The 24,892-nt window shown below is 39.7% G+C and overlaps 3 protein-coding genes across 3 annotated transcripts in view; 1 reads left to right on the forward strand and 2 right to left on the reverse strand.

Moving 5' to 3' along the window:
- Window positions 1-2,966, reverse strand: part of IPO11 (importin 11) — an 82,056-nt gene extending 79,090 nt beyond the window's left edge. Inside the window, exons 1-2 of the mRNA XM_082300853.1 lie at window positions 2,907-2,966; window positions 2,353-2,420 (exon numbers count right to left, since the gene is read on the reverse strand). The gene's annotated coding sequence lies outside the window, so the exon portion shown is untranslated. The remainder of the gene's footprint in view (window positions 1-2,352; window positions 2,421-2,906) is intronic.
- Window positions 2,967-3,948: 982 nt separating this feature from the next.
- DIMT1 (DIM1 rRNA methyltransferase and ribosome maturation factor) lies at window positions 3,949-11,091 on the forward strand. Its single transcript, XM_082301157.1, has 12 exons — window positions 3,949-4,131; window positions 4,264-4,337; window positions 4,767-4,853; window positions 5,239-5,300; window positions 5,410-5,503; window positions 5,604-5,653; window positions 6,475-6,598; window positions 6,715-6,807; window positions 7,550-7,614; window positions 7,906-7,969; window positions 8,465-8,571; window positions 9,265-11,091. The coding sequence occupies exons 1-12, from the start codon at window positions 4,077-4,079 to the stop codon at window positions 9,305-9,307; spliced, it is 918 nt and encodes a 305-aa protein (XP_082157283.1). The 5' UTR covers window positions 3,949-4,076; the 3' UTR covers window positions 9,308-11,091.
- A 419-nt stretch (window positions 11,092-11,510) lies between these two features.
- The window catches only part of KIF2A (kinesin family member 2A), a 56,043-nt gene continuing 42,661 nt past the window's right edge, over window positions 11,511-24,892 (reverse strand). Inside the window, exons 16-20 of the mRNA XM_082301946.1 lie at window positions 22,002-22,069; window positions 18,916-19,066; window positions 16,930-17,031; window positions 14,772-14,907; window positions 11,511-12,952 (exon numbers count right to left, since the gene is read on the reverse strand). Of these exons, the coding sequence (XP_082158072.1) occupies window positions 12,867-12,952; window positions 14,772-14,907; window positions 16,930-17,031; window positions 18,916-19,066; window positions 22,002-22,069 (543 nt within the window). The 3' untranslated portion in view covers window positions 11,511-12,866. The remainder of the gene's footprint in view (window positions 12,953-14,771; window positions 14,908-16,929; window positions 17,032-18,915; window positions 19,067-22,001; window positions 22,070-24,892) is intronic.

Below are 24,892 nucleotides of genomic sequence, written 5' to 3' on the forward strand. Positions count from 1 at the left end.
TTAAAGAATTACAAATATGCATGTTAAGAATACTGAGGATACATAAAGGTATATAAAAATAAAAGGCAAAAAATCATCATGGCATCACTATGAAAAGAAATCGGTGACTGCTAAACATCTTAAGGGGTACAAAACGAAGGATTTCACCACTGAACGTCTCCATACTTCACTTTTTCTGAGAGAACACGGTATAACAACTCACTCCTATCCAGACAATTAATTCTGTGTATTTTTGTTCTTTCGTTAAGAATTCAATAAATTCTTTCCCACTGTAAGAAGACGCAAGAATAAATTCAGTTAAGATTTTACGAAATCAGGAGACAAAGCAGTAAACGTATTACACAAAATACAGTGTGCTCTCCCTGATCATAGTGCAAACACATACTGGGCAACTTCAAGAGCACAAATGGCTCTGTGGATGTCATTATCTTTCTTCACACAGTGTCTGAGACTGCTTCTAGTACACCATTTCCAGCATGCTTCTCACAGTTCCCCCTTTCCTCAGTTCAAGAAGGAAAAAACTGGAGAGACACCAGAGCTACTAGGACAGTCTGTGGTCTAAAGCAAATTAACTGTGAGGAGAGTTTGAGGACTTGTTTAAGACAGTGGAACCTGAGGACGACTTCGCAGACACTTAAAACTAACTCCCTGAACAGCGCTTACAAAGAGGACTTCCTGCATTTTACCAGCAGATTATACAACTAATGAACAACACCCTGCTACATCCGGCAGCTTAGAAGGCTCAAGTAGAAACTTACGACTGTCTTTTACAGCACATTTGTTTCAAGGAAAACAGGAAAAACAAAGGTTCCATGCTGAAAAGCCACAAGAACTCCCGAAATGAGTAACACAAATGCTGGCATTCACAGTCACACAGATTTGATACGTTAGCAAGTATACTGTCACTTTCAGGAAAAGCTGGTAGTTACACTGATGTCTCTCCAGCCCTGTACAAGCTTTTCCATGAATCTCTTTTCTAGCATTCCAGTATCTGTATCAATCATGCCACATGCTAGTACTCCTTCTGAGGAGTGAACCCAAATGAACTAATACTATCCTGGTTATTGGAGGTACAACTTAAACTCACTAACAACTACAGCAATCGTCAAAACCATCACAATGACTAATGCTAAATGTCACAAAGATTTTTCAAAACCTACATATTAATTTTACTTCATGTAATTGAACCAGGCTATCTATAGTTTGCCCAATTTAAGCCACAGTAAAGAAGACAAATAAAAATGTCTGAGCAGGAAAGAGTCAGAGGTGCTTTTTCCCATACTGTTAGTGACAGAAATCAAGGAGTATAATTTCCAAAATTTCATTTTTACAAAAATTTAACATTGAAACTAAAACCTAAAAAGCATGCAGAAGACATGAAGGATACAATGAACAATGAGGAACATGGTAACACAAGACAGCAGCAAGGAAGGCTGACAACGTTAAGGAAAGTTGATCAGATTATGTTAAAAATTGTGAGGAGAAGAATGACCTTTCACATTAAGCAAAAACCACCCAAGTGACCAAAAATTCCCAACAGAAAAAGCAGGCAGTAAAGAAATGAGTGAGACAATTCCAAGGATTAACTCAGAAAATACTTTGTCACTTTCAGGGTTCAGTACTGATGACATTGGAAAAGCCAAATGGATACAGAGACAACGTACGGATATTTTTAAAGTTTAATAGTAAATTTCTAGGATGACCAATACTACAAGGTCGATCTCATTCCCTTGACTTCTTCTTAATTTACCTAATTTAACAGATTTTCAAAAAGACCTGACAGACCACTTAAGAACAAATTAGTGCCCAACAGCTGAGACGGAAATGCAAGTTGCAGTCAGCCCTCACGCTCTGCAACAGGTTTAAACCTTTTCATTTTAACTACAGTTAAACCCCACTTCTGATGATACAGTTTCAAAATGTTATAGGTAAAGAACAGGTGACAAAAACCTTTATTTTATCATTTATAAGCATTACAGTAAATGCCCTTGATGAGGACAGTACAAAGAAACAATGAGAGAAGAAAAACAGAGAGCAGTGACAAACTTGGTGTTGCCATGAAGTTTCAAGAAACCAAACTCCATAAGTAACACACTATTTGCAAAATCTGAGATGTATCTTATATATTATGAATATAATTTTAATTTGGCAGCATTTTGCTGATGTGTTCTGTGGGCTAATTTAAAACCCATGTTAAATACGTTACAGACATGACTTCATGTATGAGACATGGGAAGCAAGGCACATGGAAGCTTAAGTGGGAAGCAGCATCACTATTGCATTTAGGGCCTTGTTCTTTTATTTTACACACACTGCTGTCTTCTAAGGCAACAAACTGGAGAAAAAACTCACCACTGCTGTACTGAGCCTGCCTCTGATTAAGGGAAGACTGCTCTGCAGAAAAACTGCTGTTCTTCAGCCTGCAGGAAGAAAACAACCACCTATAATAAAGGCCAAAACACGCCCCTTCCCGCAAAACACAAGTTCTGTCAGGTTAATGCCTCATCTTCCTCCCATGCCTTCCCATGAATTCTATCCTGACTAAAAACTGTTTCAAGGAGAAAGCGGGAAACTCTTCCCAGGAATTAGGTAACAGTTACTTCCTTCCAGCTCCGAGCAGGCTCTTTGCCACTGCCGGTATAACAGATAAGGAAGGCCGCGCTGCCTTAACCCCGGGGGCGGCGCCCCGGAGCCGGCACCGTGGCGGGCACTCCACGCCGGAGCCGCGCCGGCTCGGGCAGCGCAAACGGGGGCAACAGCCACGGGAGCAGCAGCCGAGGCGAGCGCGTAGGAACAGCGCCGCCCGCAGCGACACAACCCCGGGGCTCCGTGCCCCGAGCGCTGCCTCGCTGGAAGCCGCAGCCGCCTTTCCCCCTCTCCCCGTCCCTTCCCGGCCTCCCACGAACCGGGACCAGCGAATACCGCGGCGGCACCACCGCCTCCCCGGCGCGCGGCCCTGACGTCAGTGCCCCGCGACACCCGAACGGTGCCCGCGCCGCGCAGCCGGCAAAGGCGGGACGGGGGCGGGGCCTTGGCGGGGCGGGGCGCCCGGCGCGCGCTGCTCGCTGACGTCATGGGGCGGCTGCGCGCGTGCGGGACGTTCTCGCGTGGGTTGGGTGTTCCCGCCGCGGGTGAGGGGCGCGCGTGCTGCCGCGCTTCGCTGACGCGCTCTGCGGGCGGACTGGGCGGCTGCTGCGGCGCGGGGTGCGGCTCACGGCCCACATGCGTGGTATTGATGTCAGTACATAACGCCAAAAAAATATAAGAAACTCAATCAAAAAATACAAAAATAATGTAAAAAAGAAAGTATGTCTTATTGGCGTGCCAGCGGCTGGGAATGATTGCACCGGCACTGCGGCTCTGGACCACGAGCGGACAGGCGCTTTGTGCAGAGTCGGGGGCTTAAACCGCCCCGTTACCTTATCGGCAGAAACTGATGAGGGTCGCCCTGAAAAATCTTTTCATTTTCTTTCCTTTTTCCCCTCTTTTTTCTTTCTCTTTTTTTCTTTCTTTCTCTCTCTAACCCTTTCTTCTTCTCTTTTTTCCTTCCTTCGTCTCTCTTCCCCTCTTTCATTCATCTCCCGTTTTCTCCACGCTGCCCCTTTTCCCAAAACCAGTGACGTGTGCTTGTGGAGTAGGTCCGGGTACTAACACACCCATTTCTACGCCGTGTGTTAATTGAAGGCTTTTGTGAACCTGCTGACTTTTGCCGTCCTTGTCGACCACTGGCACTTATGACTCACGGCTGCTCCCTTCCCACGAAGGGTGGGACGGAGCCGCTGTTCCCGGGAGGACCGACCACGCGGGCCGAGACGCGCCGTTCGTGCTGCGCCGCGGCGGTCCGCCGGCCCGCCAGGCGGCGCTCTCCCGCCCGCCGGCCGCACGCGGGGCCGCTCGCCAGCTGTGGTGCCGCGTAGCACGTGGGGCGCGGGACCGGGGCTAGCCGAGCGGGGCCGAACCCAGCCGAGCCCGCCCGAGAGGAGCCGAGTCGAGCCGAGCCGGACCGAGAGGGACCGGACCGGGCCGAGCCGGGCCGAGCCGAGCGGGCCTGAAGGGATCCAAGCGGAGCCGCCGCCATGCCCAAGGCGCGGGCCGGGAAGCGTCCGGAGCGCCGGGAGGGCCGCGCCGGCGGTAAGTGTGGACCGGGCCGGGCGGGCGAGCGGGCGGGCAGGATCCCGAGAGCCGAGCTCGCACCCGAGCGGGGGGCGGCGGGATGCTGGCGGATCGCGGCTGCCCACGGTAACACGCCGGTCTCTGCCCTAGGCATCCTCTTCAACACCGGGGCCGGGCAGCACATCCTGAAGAACCCGCTCGTCGTGAACAGCATTATCGATAAGGTGGGAGCGGCGGCGGGCCCGGGGAGCCGGGGCCGGCGCGAGGTGCCGGGAAAGCGCGGCCGGGAAAGCGCGGCCGGGAGAGCGCGGCCGGGAGAGCGCGGCCCCCCGCCCTGGCTCCGGCCTTCCCCGGGCTGCGGGAGGACCCGCTGCGGAACCGCGGCTATTGCCATCGTGCTGCGTGTTTGTGTGTGTGGTGGGCTTTGTGTTTGTTTTTCTCTAGCGTGGCTGCTCGCTGGTTCTTTACGCGTGGCCAGCGATCCCGCATAAACCAGTGCCAGGACATTCTTGTTCTCCCCGTTTCCCAGTCGTTCCTTTTTAAACGACTCTCACGCCCCCTTGATAGCAAATTCCAGCTTACTTTCATTCTGCAGTTAACTGATTGCATGAAATCGGTACTAGGGAAGTTCCCAAAATGCTGTTTGTCCTTAGGCTGCCCTGCGCCGCACGGATGTCATTCTGGAAGTGGGCCCGGGAACCGGGAATCTAACAGTAAAGATGCTGGAGAAAGTCAAAAAAGTAAGTGCAAATTCCCCCACATACACCATCTTCCCAAGCTCTGACCACGCTGTGGCTTAGACTATGGCAAACGGGAGGGTCTTCATAGGTGTGATGCACGTAAGTAGAATTACTCCATTGATATTTTTCTTAGCATTTGAATAATCCCAGTGAGTTTTTAGCTGATCACATAAATTTTGTGTGGTTTTATCAAAGTATACATTGCTGTTATCCATTTGTGTGGTAAAGCTTGTGTGTATTTTGAGAGAGAAGAAGGTGCATAGCCTAATAGGGATTTTTAAAGGATTTTTTAAACCCATAGCAATAGATACAGTGTTGGGGCTTTTATGATTAAATTCCAGTTAGGAGGAGTTGCATAGAGTTGCAAATATATACTTTTTTTCAGGTTATTGCATGTGAAATTGACCCTAGACTTGTTGGTGAGCTTCAGAAGAGAGTCCAGGGCACGTAAGTATCAATTGTGGAAACAGGGAGCACTTAAAGCAGTGGTGTTACTTTAGCAAAAAAGTTTGAATGTCCTTATCTGAGGATAACCACAGTGTATCTTTTCCCCCAGGTGTCTAGCAAACAAACTTGAAATCAAGGTTGGAGATATCTTGAAAACAGACTTACCATTCTTTGATGCATGTGTGGCTAACTTGCCTTACCAGGTATGGGCCAAACAACATACTGCACAACAACATAACAAATGTTCTTTTTAAATGCTAATTTCCCAGAAATTACACTAACATTATTAATTTTTTTGCTCAGATTTCTTCACCTTTTGTTTTCAAGTTATTGCTTCACAGACCTTTTTTCAGGTAAGTGGAAGAAGAGAGTTCTATATTACCTGGAAGGAAAGAAAATAGTTTTAAAAATATTTTCAAATCCAATATTTTTTTAGTTTCTAAAATAGCGGTTTGATGGATCAGAGCTGCACCAAAATTTTTCTCTATTACATATCCTGACCATGCTTGGAAATTAAGTTTATGGCAATGTATTGAGCATAAAGAGGATATTTAAACTTGGCAACAGTGAGTGCCCAGCAGATAAAAACAGGACTTACGCCTTTTCCGTACTACAACTAATTATTATTGCGGGGATAAGCAGGGCATCAAAGCATTTCAAATACCTTCCTACCTAGAAAAAAGTTAGGGTGGAAAGGGTAGAATGAATGCCAAGTTACTTTCTTGTTGTCTGGTCTAAAAATGTAACTGCCCTGTCTGTGTGTCAGACATCAGTATGTCAGCAGCTCTTGATTTCTCTAAGACGAATGTTGGTGACATGACTGGTAAATTTTTGGAAAGTTTGGATTTGAAGAACTCACCATAGAGTTATTCAAAATGGTTTGTTACAGTCAAGCAACTCCGAGACTACACTGTCTCTTTGATCCTGATCCATTTAGCAGTATGAATAATCAAATTATGTAACAGCTTTAAGGATACTTAGATGACTTCCCCAAGTTTTGTGATGGGTTTTGGGTTTTTCTCAACACGCTCTAATCAAAGCGGAGTTTGTTTATTATAAACTTTTACTCTTACTAAGTGCTGGGACAAATTGTGTGGTTTTCAAGTGTGTTAGTTGGCTTCTGATGTAAAAATTGATTACTTAAAATTAATTTTCTCATTCCTGTTACTCTCAGGTGTGCAATACTTATGTTTCAAAGGGAATTTGCACTTCGTTTGGTTGCAAAACCAGGAAGTAAACTGTACTGCAGACTCTCTATTAATACTCAGTTATTAGCTCGAGTGGACCATCTGATGAAGGTACGTCATTCTGCATTTAGGTAACTCAGCTATCAAAGGCAGAAGAAGAGTGTTTCAAGGGATGTGAGGAACTTGCTACTTATTCACACAGCTGCCTGACTCCTCTTGACTAACAGGTTGGAAAGAACAACTTCAGGCCTCCTCCCAAAGTGGAATCCAGTGTTGTCAGAATAGAGCCAAAGAATCCCCCGCCACCTATCAACTTCCAGGTGAGCAGTGTATACTCAACATAACATGCTAGTGATAATACTTCGTTTCATTTTTCTTTTCACTTACTAATCAATTCCATGTGCTGATTCTAGTACAAACTACCAGCTATTCACTGGAGTTTCCAAAATACTTATTCCTCTGTTGATCAGGCTTATGTTAGGACATTAACAGAACATGCCACCGTCAACTTTGTGCAGCTTTGTGTACAGTATTTCTCATAAGACCAAGGTCAGTTGGAGAGCTGCTAGTAAGGTCTCTTTCATCACGGTTGATGAAAGAGATTTCGTCATTATGTCTCCCAGAGATGTTTCTGGCTGATGATTTTGCAGGTTTTGGTCAAAGGAATACCCATGAGATTTATCTTCCAATGAGTTTGTGTAATCTCAGAAGACAAATGTTACAGAAGAGTATTCTTAATTTTTAAAACACTTCAAGACCATTTCAGCCTTGCCCAAGGTTAGCCAGATTTTCTTCAAGTATCTGCCTTCTCTGCATGTAAGACCTGGCCTATAGCACCTAGACATAAAAAAGTACAATTCAAAGGGTTTGGGGGGCAAAGTATTTTCTCCTCCTTTTGTATTGCTTTTTCCAAGACAGGACTGGTTTCGTGTTGTTTAGAAAGACATTTTCATGAAGGATTTTCCTTTGTGTCCAGTATTGTTCTGAAGTTGTCAGTAGTGACTGTTCTTGTTTGTAGTAACTGTATGTTACTTTCTAAAATTCTGAAATTGTTGATTTCAGGAGTGGGATGGTCTGGTAAGGATAGCCTTTGTTAGGAAAAACAAGACACTCTCTGCAGCATTTAAGTAAGTATCTTCTATCAAAGGAAATATTTTTGAAGTTTGAAAGCCTATTCAGTAAACCATTTCTTTTTTGCAAATGCTTAGCAGTGTTACATACCAGCACAGTCAGGGATAAACCATAATGGAAGATTTATGCTGATGTCGCAGACTTTTTCTTTTGGAAGAAAACTAGGCAGCTGTTCAAAAAGAACAGTTCTGTGTAGTCGTTACAGTTTTTTGTAGTAGACTTTAACAACCAATCAAGTGAACAATAGTTACAGCTCAGTTTTCATGCTAAACATGTATTTCTTTCAGGTCAAGTGCTGTAGAGCAGTTGCTGGATCATAATTACCGAATTCATTGTTCCTTACATAATACAGTAAGTTTCTTCTACATCTATTACATTCTATTTCTGTGTAGTGTGGCCTACATACTGACTTCTATTAGAGTAAAAAATTAACATTGAAAAGCTTAACGTATTAAAGTTTTCCAAAAGGGTTTGAAGGTAGGAGGAACTTGCCTCTTCTCTTAGAGAAAAATCTAAAAAGGCCATTAAATCATAGTGAAAAAGCTTAAAATTGAGTATGTTATTAAAATATTGTCCATATATATATATGTCTCAAGGTCTTCTACTAATTTAATGAAACATTTTGTGTCTGCTTTGCAATACTGTTGCAATTCATATATAGTCAATGAACTGAGATTAAAAAATTCATATACAATAGAAATACAATAACCCATAATAGAAAAAGTATAACTTACTTTTTATCACTTGAAACAAGAACTATTCTAAGAGCAGGAAAGAAATTACTTAAATGAACCTTTTTCTGTGTTATGAGCATAAAATAATTTCTATCCCATTTTTCATTGACAGGAAATCCCTGAAAACTTCAAAATTGCCGAGAAAATACAGACAGTCCTAAAAGATACAGGTTACTCTGAAAAACGAGCCCGTTCAATGGATATAGATGATTTCATTCGGTATTTTTTTCTCTTATGCCTTCCTTTTTAAGCTTCTATCTGCATGTGTACCTACATAGCACAGATTAGTATTGGGTTGCACAGGAATAGTAGGGTTTCCCTCTCAGTACCAGACACTCCTTGCTTCCAATCCTGAACATGAGCAAACACTTAGTATTTTAAATGCTGCTAATAATATTGAGGAACAACTAGCTAAGAATCCCTGTTCCTCTCCTAGATCCTTTTCTGTCTCCTTTAAAAATAGCCGTAGTGTAAATTGCTTATTAAAATTTCCCTGGAGTCTTAGACAGCCTCTGTCTTGAGGATTAGGTCATAGTTTATAGCATAATTTTAAACTTCAGCAATTTACTGCTACATTCCACTCTTCTGGTGGCATCATGAATCCTCTCTTAATTCGAGATAAAAGTTCCTAGGTGTTTCTCTTCGGGAGAACTAAGACAGGTACTGCTCTCTGAAGAAACACAGTGAACCTGGTAGGATCCAACATAAGTAACTGCACTGAAAATAAACCTGTATCTCTAAAATGGCAAATTTGATAATAACTTCTAGTTTCAGATTTGAAAAATTCTTTCTTTGCAGTTGATAAGTGATGGCTGCTTTCATGCTGTTTTCTTTGCCAGCCAGCACGTTAGAAATGCCTCAAGCTGAAGTTTAAATTGCTAGAATTGTAATATACATATTTCACTCTTTCAGATTACTACATGGCTTCAATTCAGAAGGCATCCATTTTTCATAGATCCTGCTAGAAGAATGAAAGATGCTGTATTTTTTCACCAAAGTTGTACTCAAGCCAGAGTGAGAGCAGTGGGACAAGCTCTTCTCAAACAATCAATGAACAGAATACGGCGTATGTGCTTGGACTTGGAATAAAATGTTCGATGCAGTTTTATCACAGACAGTAGGCAAGAAGCTGCTGCTCAGTATTTTAAAAGCAGTAAATTCTTTCAGAGCTGAAGTGAGGTGCTGGACTACCTCACGACAGTGTTTTTCTAAGTATACCCCAAACATGGATTGATGATAATTGAAATCTGTGCTCTCTGATCACAGACTTCACCTCAGTATATTCACGCACAGTACTCGACAGTACAACCCATAAGGGGTCTGGACAGCAAAAAGAAAGTTGTAGTAATTCCTTTTTTATGATATCAGTTGTTTGTGTGTTTGTTTTAACATGTATTTAAACACTTCCTTTTGATTTGAGATGCCTGTCTCCCATCCCTGTGGTAAATACCAGCACTCCAAGCCTGTTAGTAATCTGCTTCTCTTAGAGAATCCCAGTGAGTGTTTCTCAGAAAACAAAAGAATTTACCTTGTGGGCTTGATACCGCTTAGAGAATTGCCTTTAACCTCTCCTCCACTGTAGGAACTGGAAAAAAACCACCAATGGGCCAGGGCTCAAACACAGACAGAAGGGTTGGGTTTTTTGTTAACTAAGTTCAAGTAGCTATTTTTTAAGGTAACTACTTCACCCTTAAGGCAGGCAGAAGTTTTAGCATGAATCATAGCTTTCTGTGACATTTACAGCAATGCATGCAAATTGGCGAAACCTCTTCTAAGAAAATCTTCATTTATCCACATCATTGAATCAATCAGTAAGTTTGGAAAAGATGTTTTAAGACTGAGTGCAGCTAGCAGCCCCACTGACGTCCTGTGTCAGTTTTTTAAAAGTCACTGATTCAGAAGCATGTATAGAAATCCGCACTCAAATTTACAGGCATCCTGAAGCATTGACTTCATAAACTGAATTGCACATTTATTTCACAATTTAATAATTCAATAATTCTAGTGCTGCTTCACTTCATGCAGAACCAAATGATGAGTCAGGTAAATAGCCACAAGGACTAATACAGAAGGAACAAGTGCTGAAGATATGTGTCACACTTCCTAAATGCTTTTGTTTTACAGGAGAGGAATTAAGGATAAGCTTGTTCCAATCCTGTTCAAATAATTCCAGTCCATTATGGCAATGGGCTGCAGGAATTCAAGTGCCACAACCAGTCCTATCAATTTTTCTTGATTCTCACTGCTTCAGTATCAGTGTAGCTCTGACTTGGAGCAGCCTCTGGCACAAAGATTGGCAGTAGACACAGTTTCAGCTTGCATGTGCTACTTGCCAGGACACATGTAATTTACAGGGCTTTGTAAAAAGGTGCTGAAAGATGACTCTCCTTTTTGGACTCACAATAAGCCACAGCCTGGTTGTGATGCTAGGCTTGCATGAGTGAATAGTATGGAAGCCACTGTTACTCCTGTAGGATGCCTCAGCTTTTTAGAAAATAAGAATTCTCCAGAGCAGCTTCAGAGAAAACCTCTGACATTATATGATAACTTGTACTAGCACCTGATACCACAATCTGCTGCCTTCCATTCAGTTGTTTTTTTCTTTTTGCTGTGATGGGTGATGATCTCGAAAAGATGTTCAGGAAGAGGTGTGATTTTTTTTTTTAACATCTGCTGCAAAACTGAAGTCAGGACGGTGGTCTGGGGAACTTCTTTCTACGTAACAAACCTGCACAGAAGAGTTGGCTTCATTTTGAAGTTAGAGGCCTTTTCAAAAATATAATGCACTTATAAATTGAAACCCTTCCCAAAGCATAACAAAAATTCTCAGATGTAATTCATTTAATAGCTTAATTTATTAAACACATTATGTAAAATCTACATTGTTTCAGTTTCCATGTTTACACACAGGAAGATTTTTTTTATTTTTAACCATGATGCGACAAGAGCTTCCCATAGCCTACCTTTCTATGGGAGATACAAACATTAAACACTACAAGAAGTTCTGGCTCATTTAACTCTCTTCATTGCCTTCCCTTTTTTTCTCCCCCCCAGGCCTGGCACAAACAAACAGGCTTGTATTCCAAAAGTAATTTTTAAACATTTCCAAGGGCAAGTCTGCTGATACAAACTCCTGGAAAGAGGGAGAACTCCTAGAGAGGTCTACAGTTCTTCATTTGACAAGAAGTTCTTACATGAAAGGTCAATCTTTTTTGGATACTGACTTGCAAAAATAACTTGAGTGCCACCACCTAAAAAGTGCTGATACACATGGCGCCATTTGTGAGAATTCAGGTACCTGTGGGATTTCTGTTAGCGCTAGGTAGAGGTATTGTGCAAAATCGTCAAATGATGCAATTTCACCCCACTTTTCAGCTGCTGGCACTGTACAAAGGGAAAAATAGGTATTAGCTACTCCTTAAAGCAACAGAACTACTCAAACTACCTGCAAACTACGGTTAATGTACATGTAAGTTTGTCATGCATCAAAATCCAAGTTTTAAAACAGTATGTGAAAGGCCAGTATGGATGTATTTTATCCCCAAAGTTTGATAGTTAACTTATCCATACATAGCATTATCACACCATACCACATATCATATTATCTCCATTATCCTAAGATACAACTCTCCTCAGTACTTAAAACATTACCTTTTAATATACATCAACTAATTTATATTTTTGTCAGGTTTTGTTGATTTGTTGGTTTTTTTTTGGTTTTTTCTTTTTTTGTTACAGATAAAATGTTAGAATTATATAACCATTCTTTATGGTATTGAAATAAATCAAGATTCCAGATTTTTACAAGGAAAATGGAATGTCCAGCTGTTTGTCCACTCTTAAAATGCAGTTCCTCTTAAAATGATATGGCACATCCTATGAAATGAAACTAGTCACCAAAAAATAAGTCTTGAAACACATCAAGAATGTACACACACTAAAGTAACTTATATCGACAAATAAGGAATGTATTTTTTTAAGGCTGTGCTTCAAAAAGAGGATGTTTAGGGTTAAATAGCCTTCATCAAGGCACAGAATGGGAAAAGTAAGCACAGCTGTCTGTGGAAGAGGAGTTACGTAAAACCACTAGTGAGGTGTGCATGCACGCCACAATTTTAAACTGCACAGCTGGTCTTTGTCATAAAACTGAACATGGTCAGAAGGAAGTGCTGTGACTTTTAAATGGCCACAGTTTTACTTTATTAAAAATATGGCAATTAATTCCAAACATTTCACTATTTGAATAAATGAAATATTTAAAACAAAGTGCTTCACAGATCTGAACCCTGCATGGTTGTGCTGTCTGGTCTAGAAGCATTTTGTAGACATCATAGGAGCATTTCACATAAAACTGAAAATGTCATTCAAGTGAATAAGAAACAGGACATTTCCACAAACATTTCTAACATTTTTACACTTTCAAGTAGTTGAGTTCTCTCGGCCACTAGGTTTTGTAACAAATGTGTGCTACAGCAGTACGGGTTCGTGGATTCCTTTAGCAGCAGAGGCCCTTTTCAAAGGGCACGTGGTCTTTTCGGGTTGATCTGTTTACTGGCCTGTTCCTCTTCTTGTAGAGCTGCCCGGAAAGATTTCACTTTGTCTTTAACAAAAAAAGAAAAGAAAGAGTACTTGTGCTTGTGCTCACCAGATCTTGAAATTAAGCCCTGATCCTCCACATCCCAGCCCTAATGCACAACAAAGAACATTCCTCCACAAAAATAGCTGACACTACAAACTACAAGAGGATTGCAGTAAGCTTACATTCAAAACCATACAAACAAGTTGCTTAGCAACTTAGTCTCTTCTTGGATACTACCTGTATCTCTAGTCAGGATAGGTTTGTAAATGGCACAACTGTATTCCCAGCATGTAAACTGTTCATACTTCCATTCTCCTCCTTTTAGAGAGTCTAGGGAGATACACACCACCTATTACCCTTTCCTTCCCAGCACCTTCCAAATCACTCTTAGGGCCATAAAAAATCATATTTAGTGTACAATCTGCCATTTCTGTACATTCTAAGACCCAGAAGAGTAAATTCTAGTTCCCTCTGTTTTCTTATGAATGTGAAAAACATTTGTGAATAAGTTTTGGAACTCATTCACCGTAAATAGTTAAAAGCATTGTTCACTGGTTTCATTATAATTCAATAAGAATGGGAGAAATCTTAGAAAGGAAGTGTGGCATCCTCATACTTCTATTCCCTTCCCTTCAATTTCTCAGAAATATGCCCAAGAATGCAAAGAAGGAAACCAAAATGATGGCAAAAATATGTCAGTCCCACAGTGACAGAAGTAAAGGCTGAACAATTCAGTGACCATTATGTGTCATGAGCAGAATACAGAAGATACCGAGAGAGAATTTTTGACTTGACGCATGTTCCCTCCTGTAAAACTACAGTTGTATTAAGCTGTCTGTAAGGATGCGAGATCTCCTGGCATTTTCACCTCCAGGAGCCTTTTCAAATCTACTAAGTTTTTGAAGAACAGGTAGTCACCAAAACTGCATTTTTTCACTGCTGGTGTCTCAAATTGTCATCTTCTGAAGAGAAAGCCATCATTCATAAAAACAAAAGGAACCTCCAACTCCTAGCTAGGTGTAACTGGCATGCTTAGGAGGCAAGTAGTCTGATCTGCTTGATGTATTCTGAGCAGATACTCAGACTGAGTAAAAAGTGAGATTTTAACTTACAGTGTTCTAACACAGATCAAGAAAATTCTTCCATCAGTCTCCAAACCTACCCTTGAACTTCTGCCAGTATAGCAGTATGTCTCCTGGAGTCTTAACAGTTAACAAAAAATGAAAAGGAGAATTCATCTCCAGGATGTACCCACCTGACAAGCTGATTTTAGAAGACAAGTGGAACAGTTAATTTTGGGCACTAAGAATTAGCTGCAGTTTGTTTCTCAACAAAGACAGGCTGACAAAATTCAAGCAAAGGCTGTTGAAAAAAAAAAGTAAACTAATACCCCCACAAACTAACAACTAAGATGCTCAGAGCTTGATGCTGCTCTTAAGCACAGTCTTAAAAATGACAGCAGGCTCCCTATTACACTACACAACGCAACAGCAGGGACTGGGAATTTTTCCTCATCTTTGGTTGGCCTTCTATTCTTATTCTATACAGTTCATTTGGATTTTCTTACCTTCCTTTAGTGTTCTGGAAAAAAAGAAAAGTTGCAGGATTGAGTTTGTACTTCCTGGAGATAAAGCATAGACTCTTCTTTTACATTAGGATGGACTGATCATAGATGTGAACTTATTCTTAGACTGCGGAATAAATGTTCCTTCCACTGAAGGCCAGCATAAGCAGGGAAAAAAGACCCTAGAATATAACCACTTTTTTTCCCCTTGTTCTTACTGAAAGTTTCCATGGCATATGCTAATAATGCACAGAGAAGTGATTAGAAACAACTTACCTCTAAGTTCGGTCAGAATATCAATTTTCTGATCTAGAATTGCTTCAAGTTGGGTAGCGTAAGAATCCACATCATAGTCTACTTCTTCTGTCATCTCAAGAAGGAGTTTTTCAACTTCCAACCATCTAATGGACTCCTAGATAAAAGTTTAAAAATACAACAAAATACATCAACAAAGTTTTAAGACAAAGAGCTGAGTCAGACTTTTTCTCACAGTGATCACACATTTTACTGTTTAGTCACCTGAATAAAACAGAATTCAATCCAAAAATGAAACCTTATTCCTAATTCAGCAAAACTGCATGTTTTCTACATCATTTTTTAATTTCAGCTGTCACATCAGCAACAGGTAAACCCCAGGTACCCAGTCCTCTTCAAATTCAGAATATTGGGTGCTTGTAAAGCTAAGAAATTTAGGGAACACAACTTTGTCATGTTTGTGTCTCCTCAGACAAGAGTCAAACTTTGAAGTCAGGCTTTAAGTATGGGCTGCTTACCACTGTAGTTACACAGTCATTACTACACTCAAGGAGCCAAGATAATTCTGTCCTGTTTTCAGAGAAGCTGTATAAAAGAATACCTATTTTAAACTCACTATTGTATGACCTAAATCCACACACAGGAATACAATAAAGGTTGGTTAAATCACCTCATCTTTGTACTCTGAACATTGCAAAATGTTAAAAAAAAAAAAATCTTGTAGCAAAGAAGAATGCAGCCAGGAGTTTAAACCTTACAGAACCATGCAAAACTGTGATCAGGATAACTGATTCCACTGGAAATGCTTTGGTTTAAAAAAATAAAGCAGCTGACAGTTCTAGGCATACTAGAAAACTTGCTCTGACATACTAAAATGAAGTCTTTCCCTCTGTGGTCCATAGCCCAAGCAAAATTGAAAATGTAGTCCAAACCCCTTGTTTGTTTTTTTGGCTTTCAGGACAGATGGAGCTTACACTGGGTAAGATTCATCTCATCTAACAGAACCTTGTACATCAAAGACAAAGCCTCCTGAACATGTAGAGCACAGTTAGTTGTGTTGGTTTATTTCAGCCAGTTTTGTTAGGAAAGAATGTTGTATATCAGCTGCTTCCAGGAGAGCACTGACAGAAGATGGCTGGTACAGCTGTTGGATTTTGTATCGCTGCAGCCCACCTACACACAAAGCATAAACTAACAAGCCATGCTGTGAACAAAGGGATCTGAGGCTTGGATACATTTCCTCCCAGGGACTGCCAGAAGGAGCGGTAATCTCCAGCAGAAGGCCAGATGGACACACAGAGGCAATTACATCTTAGACTAATGCAGCTTGTCTCTCCAGAAGATGCATTAGAACAGAGCCACAGCATATGGCACATGACTTTCACACTTCTGTATGTTTTACTTCAGGGCTAATGTTCCATAATAACTAGATCTCTACATATGCTGTAAGATGTTTTAGTTAGCATCTTGCTGTATTATGGACACACATCAATGTTCCACTAAGCTAGATACCTCAGCTGAGGAGATATGTGTATACCCTACAGGTTTGATGGTCTGCTCTTCTCTAGGAACAGATGTGCCAGACAGCCTGCCTAAAGGCTTTAAGGTTATGAACAGAAGCAATCCACAAGTAACTCATACTTATAGCCACTATTTATTTTGTGGATGTAAAAGGTTCCAGAACACTGACCAGCAGTACATGGGCAGTATTCCTTCCAAAAGCCCTGACTAATAGCTAGTGAAATCTTTACATAGCTGTAACATGGAAGCAAACAGGCAGTTTGAAAAACATGTGTCTCTTCTGGATCTCAGAGGGAGATGTCACAAAAGGATACTCAGATTCAGACACAGTATTTGGAGGGAGATGACCAAGCAGAAATGGTGGTGACAGAGACATTATTGTTAATTGCCAGCCCAGCAAAGGAAAATTTTACTAAAATTCTGGAATGACACAGAAATATACTTCTCTTTCATCATGGGGACAAAGATCAGTTGTTACGGCATCCGTTCCTACTTGTTTGACACAATCAGCTTAACATAATAAATCAATTTAGGAATCTTTGACAGACAGAATGGCTCCTACAGATCAGATGCTCCTCCATCTTCATGTGTATGCACTTTCATTGGAAAACCTGAAATCCTGAATTTGGATAAAACAAAGTGGAGCTCAATCTTTTACCTGGAAGACAGTCCTGTGGTCCTCTACAACTTGCTCTTCCATTTCTACCATTTGTGACACAGCTTCATGGAAAGTAAACAACTGAGGAGAAACTTCCTCTTCCTAGAAACAACAGTTAACCTTGTTAGCCTGGAAAGAACTGTGGCTACAGAAAAATACTGAATGTCGCCCATTTCATCACAGAACATAGAAAAAAATATGCAGAAGGCAAAACCTGTCAAAGACAGAATTTAATACTTCTAAGTATCAAGAAAATCTCCAGCAATGAACAGATGGGGCAATAAATCCAAAATATTTACAGAGTTAAATTTAATTAATGTTCACCAAAATTTCCAGTCACTAATCCTAGCAAATACTGGAAATCAGAATATTCCACATTAAAACAAAACAATTTAAAATAAGGGGAAGAGGAAGTCACAATGGAAGAATTATAATTTATAATAGATTTTAATACTCTCACAAAATTTCGGGTTTCTGTCAGGGCATTTTGTTGTGCATGCTACAACAGACAGGCAACAGTTTTCAAAAAAAGAGAACAATTACATTCAATACATTTCAGGAATTCAAAATTAAATTAAACCTTTGGAAAAAAAAAAGTTAAATAAATGTGAAGGCAGAAATCTAAAATGTAAATAGTGATTGATAAATTAGAAGAATGCACACATGAATTTACAAACTAGGACAAAGAAGGCTTCTTTAGAAATGAATAGTTAACAATAGAAGAGGAAAGTACTAGGTAGGCTGTAATTAATGTTTAGCACGACAGTGTAGTTCCTTATACAATGCCTTTGAAGTATTTTTTAAAACATTAAGACTTAAATTCATTCAACATGAGCAATGAACAAGTGTGATATGAAAGGATATCTGGTGATAGGAAGGACTGTCCAATGGGAAGCTCTAGGAATCACTAGCATGTTCTTAGGAAACACAGTCCTGGAGAGAGTCTTGTGAAAAATGTCAGGATTGTAAGAATTTTTCCTTTCTATTTTTCTTTTCTATTTTCATTGGCATGGTCATCAAGTTTTAATCCCTTCTGAATATTTAAAGAACCAGGACTAAAGCTGATAATCAGCAATGAGGGAGAATGCCCTTTAGAAGACACCTCTCAGCTCCCTAGTCCTCCAGCCGAGGGAGACATACTAGAACATCACATGTCTGTCTTCTCAAACAGTGCACTGGGGTTTCACCCTAGGAAAACCAGGATGCCAGGAGGAGGAATGATGGGTAGCCAGATTTCTACATGCAGGGAAAGGCAAATTCAACTGAAATGGGGTTTGCATGCAGGGAAAATAATGCTCAAAACCACAAAGAGTATTAAATAAAACAGATGATTTCCAACTGCCTAAAAAAATGTGATGCTATCACGGAAAAATGCATACTACAGTTCATCACCACAGCCTATCACGGTATCCCGCAGTGGCAGGGAGAAGAAGAGAAATCTGGCAGGCAGGAATTGTGCAGCAAGATTGATTTATTTAATTATTTTACAAACTCTTTTATAGACTTTTTTCTTCATAGTCTAATTGGTCAAAGGATCAGCCACCCCATGGGGTGATTGGCTAAAATCCTAAAACATCCATTGTCAAAATATTTTTCTACTATACCATAAACAAAGCTTTGCAAAGTCGCAGGTGTTCATGGTTTATAGAACTCTACTGATATCTCCTGTGAGAGAGAAAAGTATCCCACGGGACTGGAAAGAAGCAAGAAAAATTCTTGCTAGCAGCAATATTTGTATCCACAACAGCCTACCTAGATATTAAAAGCCCTAATCAGAAAGGAAGATAAAGAAACCTTCAAGAAACATTTTTGGGTTTAGTTTTTCTTTTGTATGGAAATGAACGTAATACCGTGAAGAGAAAAGGTGAAGAGGTATGCTGTATGTATTTAAGCTCTTTCTAACAGGCTATAAATACACATTAATCTGGGTTTGTTCTGCCACTGTATGTCATAATCTCTTTCCATGTAATTCTGTAAACCACTCACGTTTTGTTCACACAGCAGTTTGAGATCATCTCTCTGAGGAGAGCTTCCCACACCCCACTGTGTCTCCAAGTCGTCCATCTGATTGGGAGCATGGTGTATAATGGAACGAATATCTCCTGCGGCACTAGGATCAACCGTCAGCTCCTTTACCCTATGGGCAGAAAATGTTCCATTTGAAAATTAGTAACCTCCTGTGCAACAGAGTCACAACCAAAAATAAAACTCTACGGGTTTATGCGCAATTAATTCATTTAATAAGGAAGATGATGATGTCAGCTTCACAAATTTAATGTACTTTCCCTGACAAAAAGATGTTAGTCCAGTTCCTAAAAGGTATGGATCCTGGTATTTTTACTACTTGCAATTTAAGTGAATTTAAGTAAATCTAGAAGTATTTTCTGATTGAAATCTTACTTCTTGTTAACAGTTAGGAGGGCAAAAATTTCAAACCCCTCAACATTAACTCTTTAAGAATGAGTGATATTGCAAAGAAAAGGTCATTTAGCACCCTAGACCTGACAATCTTTCTTTTTCTGCATACACTTTGAAAAGTACTTTTAAAATGTTAGCCAATCAGCTCTGCACTAGCTGTTATAAGCAAATCACCCAAAAAATTCTGAAGAAAATAATAACTTGCAACCAAATATATTCAGAGAATAAATAGATCCTTTCATTAATTTCAAAGGTGAAAATATTTTAATAAAATGGTAGGCTCTTGCAGCATGTAAGTAGTTAAAAAGATTGATGATGATTCTGTCAAAAAAAAAACATTTAAAAGCAAGTTTATGAAAGATGCATGAAAGTCTGAAAGCAAGTTTTAGAACGTATTCTTAATTTCTTTAATGGGAAAAATGTTTTTTCAAGTAGCACTTATTTACTATAATGGAAAATATTTTTCATTTATCTTCAGAGTGCTGAAAAGTTTTAAAAACATATATATATATATGTAAGAAAATGTTCTCTTTCAGAGATATTCAAATTACCCTAAACCCAGAATTCTTAGATTTGGTCCACTAAATGTACAAAGATGACATCACCATTTCTATTTTTTTTAAATGTATGAAGGAAACTAGCAAGCCTGGATACAGAATATGGATGTTTAAGGAGGGTAAACAAAATACTGGGAAGATGATTGCAGATCATGCAGAACCATCACCTGCCAAACTAAAATAAAAACAAAGTATGTGTGACTCAAGGCAAGGGGACTAATGAAAGGTTGGTCTGTAAAATTACATAGCGAAAAAGAAAACTTAAAAATATAGTTCCATGTATAGAATGAAGTAGACCTGGTGTTTGAAGGAGAAAAGTCGTCATACTCATAGGAAGGAGAGAGATCAGAGCGACTGCCACTACCCTGTGAGAAGGGAATGTCCGAAGGACTAATTCCAAATTCCTTTACTCTGCAGCAGCAAAATACAGTGGCAAATTAAAAGAAAATGTTCTCATAAACACAGTTAAAATGACAACTCTTTGTTTAGCATACTTCTTTAATAGTTTAACTACAAAATTATTTTTATAACACAAGTGTGTTGACATATTTAAACTCTGCAAACAGTTCAGATCACTAACAAAACTGAACAAAAGCAGTGCTGCTAATTTGCAGGGGACTTTAACAGCAGTGTTTTGAGAAAAGTAATTCCAGATTTTCATTTGTACAGTTAATATTATTTGGTCTACACTCAATATTCCACTAAATGGCTCCTTTTAAAATATCTAATCACTACAGCTACAAATGTGTAAATTCTATTTCACCTCCTCTTGTCACTGCCCACACACTAGTGTCCAGCACCGAAAAACTAACTGTACTATGAAAATGATGTACTGTTAGGGGAAAAAAAAAAACTACACAAAACATATGAAGCAACATTACAGTGGCAGGTATATACTCCATAACAACAAGCAATTTTAACACTAAGGGAAGGAAACACTTTCAGAACAACTATTAAGTACAGTAGAAAGAGGTGCTTAATTTGTTTTGTAGTGACTTCTCATGGAGTCACTTCAGCAACCCAAATTCTGTAAGGGGTAGAAGTTCCAACAAGTCTTGAATGTGCAAGGTCCTCCATCATATTACTCTAAGCAGAGGAGTAGATGCCTCCTTCTCTTCAGGGAGGAAATGACACAGACTGGTCCAAGCCAGGCAGGTTTACTACTAACTCCAGACATAGAGACATTTGGAGATTGACAGGAGCAGGCAGTAAGCCTTCCTAGCAAGCCTTTGTGCCTAGCCAAGCAGAAGCAGTTGTGGTCCTGTCTGACCTCTCACTGGGGCAAGCAGGCCCCCAGATGGTGGCCTCTTCTGGCAAAGCCAGGGCTTCTGATGGCCCAGAGGCTATCTGCCACCTTTGTCCTTTGCAGCAAAGCGTGGCGTGTCTCTGGGTCACAGGACTGGCTGCAGGGACACACAGGACCTGATCGCCCCATCTCCATAGACTTTAAATGCAGAACTGCAGCAGGTGAGGGTTCCTTGCACACTCACTGCAGAGAGTTGAACACTTTCTTAGAGCAGTACAGGTCTCAAGTGATGCATCTGCCTCTGGAGGTGCTAATTTCTCTAAAGTGACCATAAAGCCTGTTGGATTTTCTGCTTCTTTACTTAGGGTTCTCAGATATTTGCCTGAATTTGGGAAGCATGAAATTTTATATGTATATATAATACGGATTGTACAACTGCACACAATTCCACCAAAGGGATGGAAAAAAAATCACATCACAGAAAAGTATTTTAGCCAACACCCCAGGGAATTGTCATAAACAGGAACTTATCCCTAATGCAAGAGATGGTCCCTTCAAAGCAAGGGCAAAACTAATAGTAGCATCTCCCACATACCTTGCAACCCACATTATCCATCTTTGGATAATGGCACAGATGCAGATTCAATAGAGTATTTTCTAATGGTTGTACAAAGTGATAATTTAAGTTAAATGTGAGCCTGGATCAATAATTTGGTTTTAATCTTATTAAGAAACACAACTACAATCAAATTATTCAAGTAGCTAAAAAAATCATACATCATGGAACAACACTGTTTCAAATGTCAGTCATCAATATATAGTATAGATTTAAGAAATAACATTTTTCATACCTATTTGCGTATCTCAATGTATTGAGAGTGTTTTCACATGATGCCATTCCTGGAGAAATTGTAGCAATCTGGAGAAAACAAGCCACACGTTAGTAAATCACTTTGTACAGATGAAAGGGTAGATGAATTTAAATGCATATATTTTTTAATTTCCAGTTTAATTTCTGAACTTCTACAAAAAATGTCTACTATGTATAGCTGTCCTTATACAACATCATCTAAGGGACACAGATGCCCAGTCAAAGCTTCAATTTAATTTTTTTAACCGTACAAGGAATATCAAGAATTCATAGAAATTCAATTTCCCCAACCATCTTGGTAACATACTGTGTAAATGCAAAATTTTAACTGAAAAAATAAACTCCTCAAAAATGGAAATATGCAACTCAATAGACCCTAAGTCTAGTATATCCTACAAACAATTACGTCATTATTTTTTTATGTATCTTTTTAGGCTGTCCTCTGTTCAAGGAGATTCTATGCTGATTTTGGCCACATCAAAAACTGTACTTAATAATAGTAAAGGTAAGCTTGAGTTTAACTATTTTCCTAAGTAGAGATGTATTTTTTCTCAATTAGAAATTAACTGTAAACAATACTTGATGGCAAACCTTTTATGAGACCTATCTGGAATCTGAAGGTCTTTCTTTTTCCAGTCAAATGAAATACTCTGAAGATAGCACCACCTTTCCTGAAATCAGCAAAATTAAAACAGTGATTGGGAAAACTGGGATCACTATTTGTCCTAGTTTCTCTCAGTAGTCCAATTTTTCCACCTGTGTTCTTTTCTGAAGAGTCATAAAGGCTCTACCCAGAACAAACACCTCTATGATTCTACACACTAACATTTTTGTGGCATCACAGACTCAGAAGACTGAAACTGATGGTGATTAAATAATCCCAGTCTTCTCTTTCATCCTGCTGCTGACATTCCTGTATAAAAGCACAGCCAGTCATCCTGAGAGGAATTTCTCCTTCTGGGGAGAAAGGAAAAATATGTGGTGGAAGTGGGTTAGAAAGTATAGAGCCTGTTACCACACAGTCCTATGTTTAAACCTCTAATACTGGTATGCATCAGTTACTAAGGAAAACAACAAGCTTATATTTAAGATCACACAACTGCATGTCTCTTGTTCTGGGTGTTAATTAACAAAACCTAGGAGTTCCCTTCCATACTCACATAACGTGAGAAATGCATACATCTCTTCCACCAGTTCAGTGTTCAGAGCATGCCACAGACAGGGATGTTTAGAATAATGGCATTTGTCTTCCCAAGGCATTGTTACATGTGATACAGCCTGGGGACAGCTGAGCTGTCCCAACAGATGGAAGTGGTGAATGAATTTCATGTTTTCCTTTGCTTTATGTGTGTGGTTTTTGCTTTACCTATTTACTACCACTGTGCTGTAACACTAACAGACTGCTTCAACATTTTAAAGAGCACAAGGTGCAGCTGCTCTAGGGAAGTGCCATTGCAGGTGGCCTGGTCTGTGTGGATACCCTGTTCAGGGCACATGAACTTGTGCACAAGTCTTGGTGTACGACCTCTCCTCATGCCCCAACAAGCCCAGTCCAGGCAGGACAGAAGGACTTTCTTGTTCCTAATTCCAAATGAGAATGGAAAAAGCTGCACTACTTATGGACAGGAGTATCCATAGACCTGTAATAACCATTCTTCCTATTTTGACTGTGTCTACACTGCTTATAAGCCATCACAGTGGGAACAATGGCCCTGTTGGGACACGGAAGTCTGCAGGTTCCTACTCTCATCCTGGAGGGCTGAGGGGTCTGACTTCAGCTATGACTGCAGCACATCAAGGATGCAACATGTCAAGGAGTAGCACTGGTTAAAAAAGGAGACTGTTCTGTATAGCCACATTGCAACTTTCAAATGATGATACATTATCCTACCATGCAACTGTTCAAAAACAACTTAAAATGGTTTCTCAAACTATTTAAAAAAGAAAAGAGTAAAACGACAACGACTGATAAAATTTAAAAAAACTTATTTAAGCTGACTGTAAGTCTCTGGATTTGTTTTGAAGGAAGCAAATCCTAGTCCTAACTGTCCACATTATGAAGTTATTTTCAAAATATTTTTCTGACATTTGAAAAAACAAAACTTCCAAATCATCGTTTAATGTTATATACAGAGATAATACTCCATCCCTAAATATATAACTTTTACAATTGCAATATACCCAGAAACAATAAAAGGAAGAGTCACATAAAAATGAGTTTTATTCAAATATCCTGCTTACAGATTCACATCAGAAAGCAAGTGGAAAACATGCAATAGGTATTTTATTATTTCAGGAATCTTTTAGTAAGTTAAAAATCACAAGATTTTACTATATCATTTTATACACATTCCGTATTAAAAAGCACCACATAGTTACAAAATGTCTTATTCAAAAAGCACATTTGAACATTGGATCAAATTGTCTTTTGACAAATTCCTTAATAATAACCCCAGTTGTTGGCTGGGGTTAAACCACAACAATATCTTAAGATGAAACTGCTGATTAAATTCTTAATTAAAAAATTCATGTAAACAAATGCTAAAACCAGAATGTCACAAGTGGTCTTAATACTAAGAAATACTTAATACTAAGAAAAATGAATTTGAAAGCAGTATCTTATCATCAAAGGGGTTTCTTAAGCTTAATTGTAAAGAGACTGTAGCTATGTGAATGAGAAAATAAAAAAATAATTCAAGCATATTTCCACTTTCAGAGGGGATTCTTTTTATTAATTAAGAACTTCATGAAATATTCACAAATGGTAATTATTCCATGTGCAGAGAGTAACTTCCAACAGGCTAATTTTTCAAACCTCCTTCAGCAGTGTGGATACACCTGCTAGAATTGCACCATTTAGCTATCTAATCC

The sequence above is a fragment of the Coloeus monedula genome (genome assembly GCF_965178545.1).
Source record: "Coloeus monedula genome assembly, chromosome: Z".
NCBI classification, from domain to species: Eukaryota; Metazoa; Chordata; class Aves; order Passeriformes; family Corvidae; genus Coloeus; species Coloeus monedula.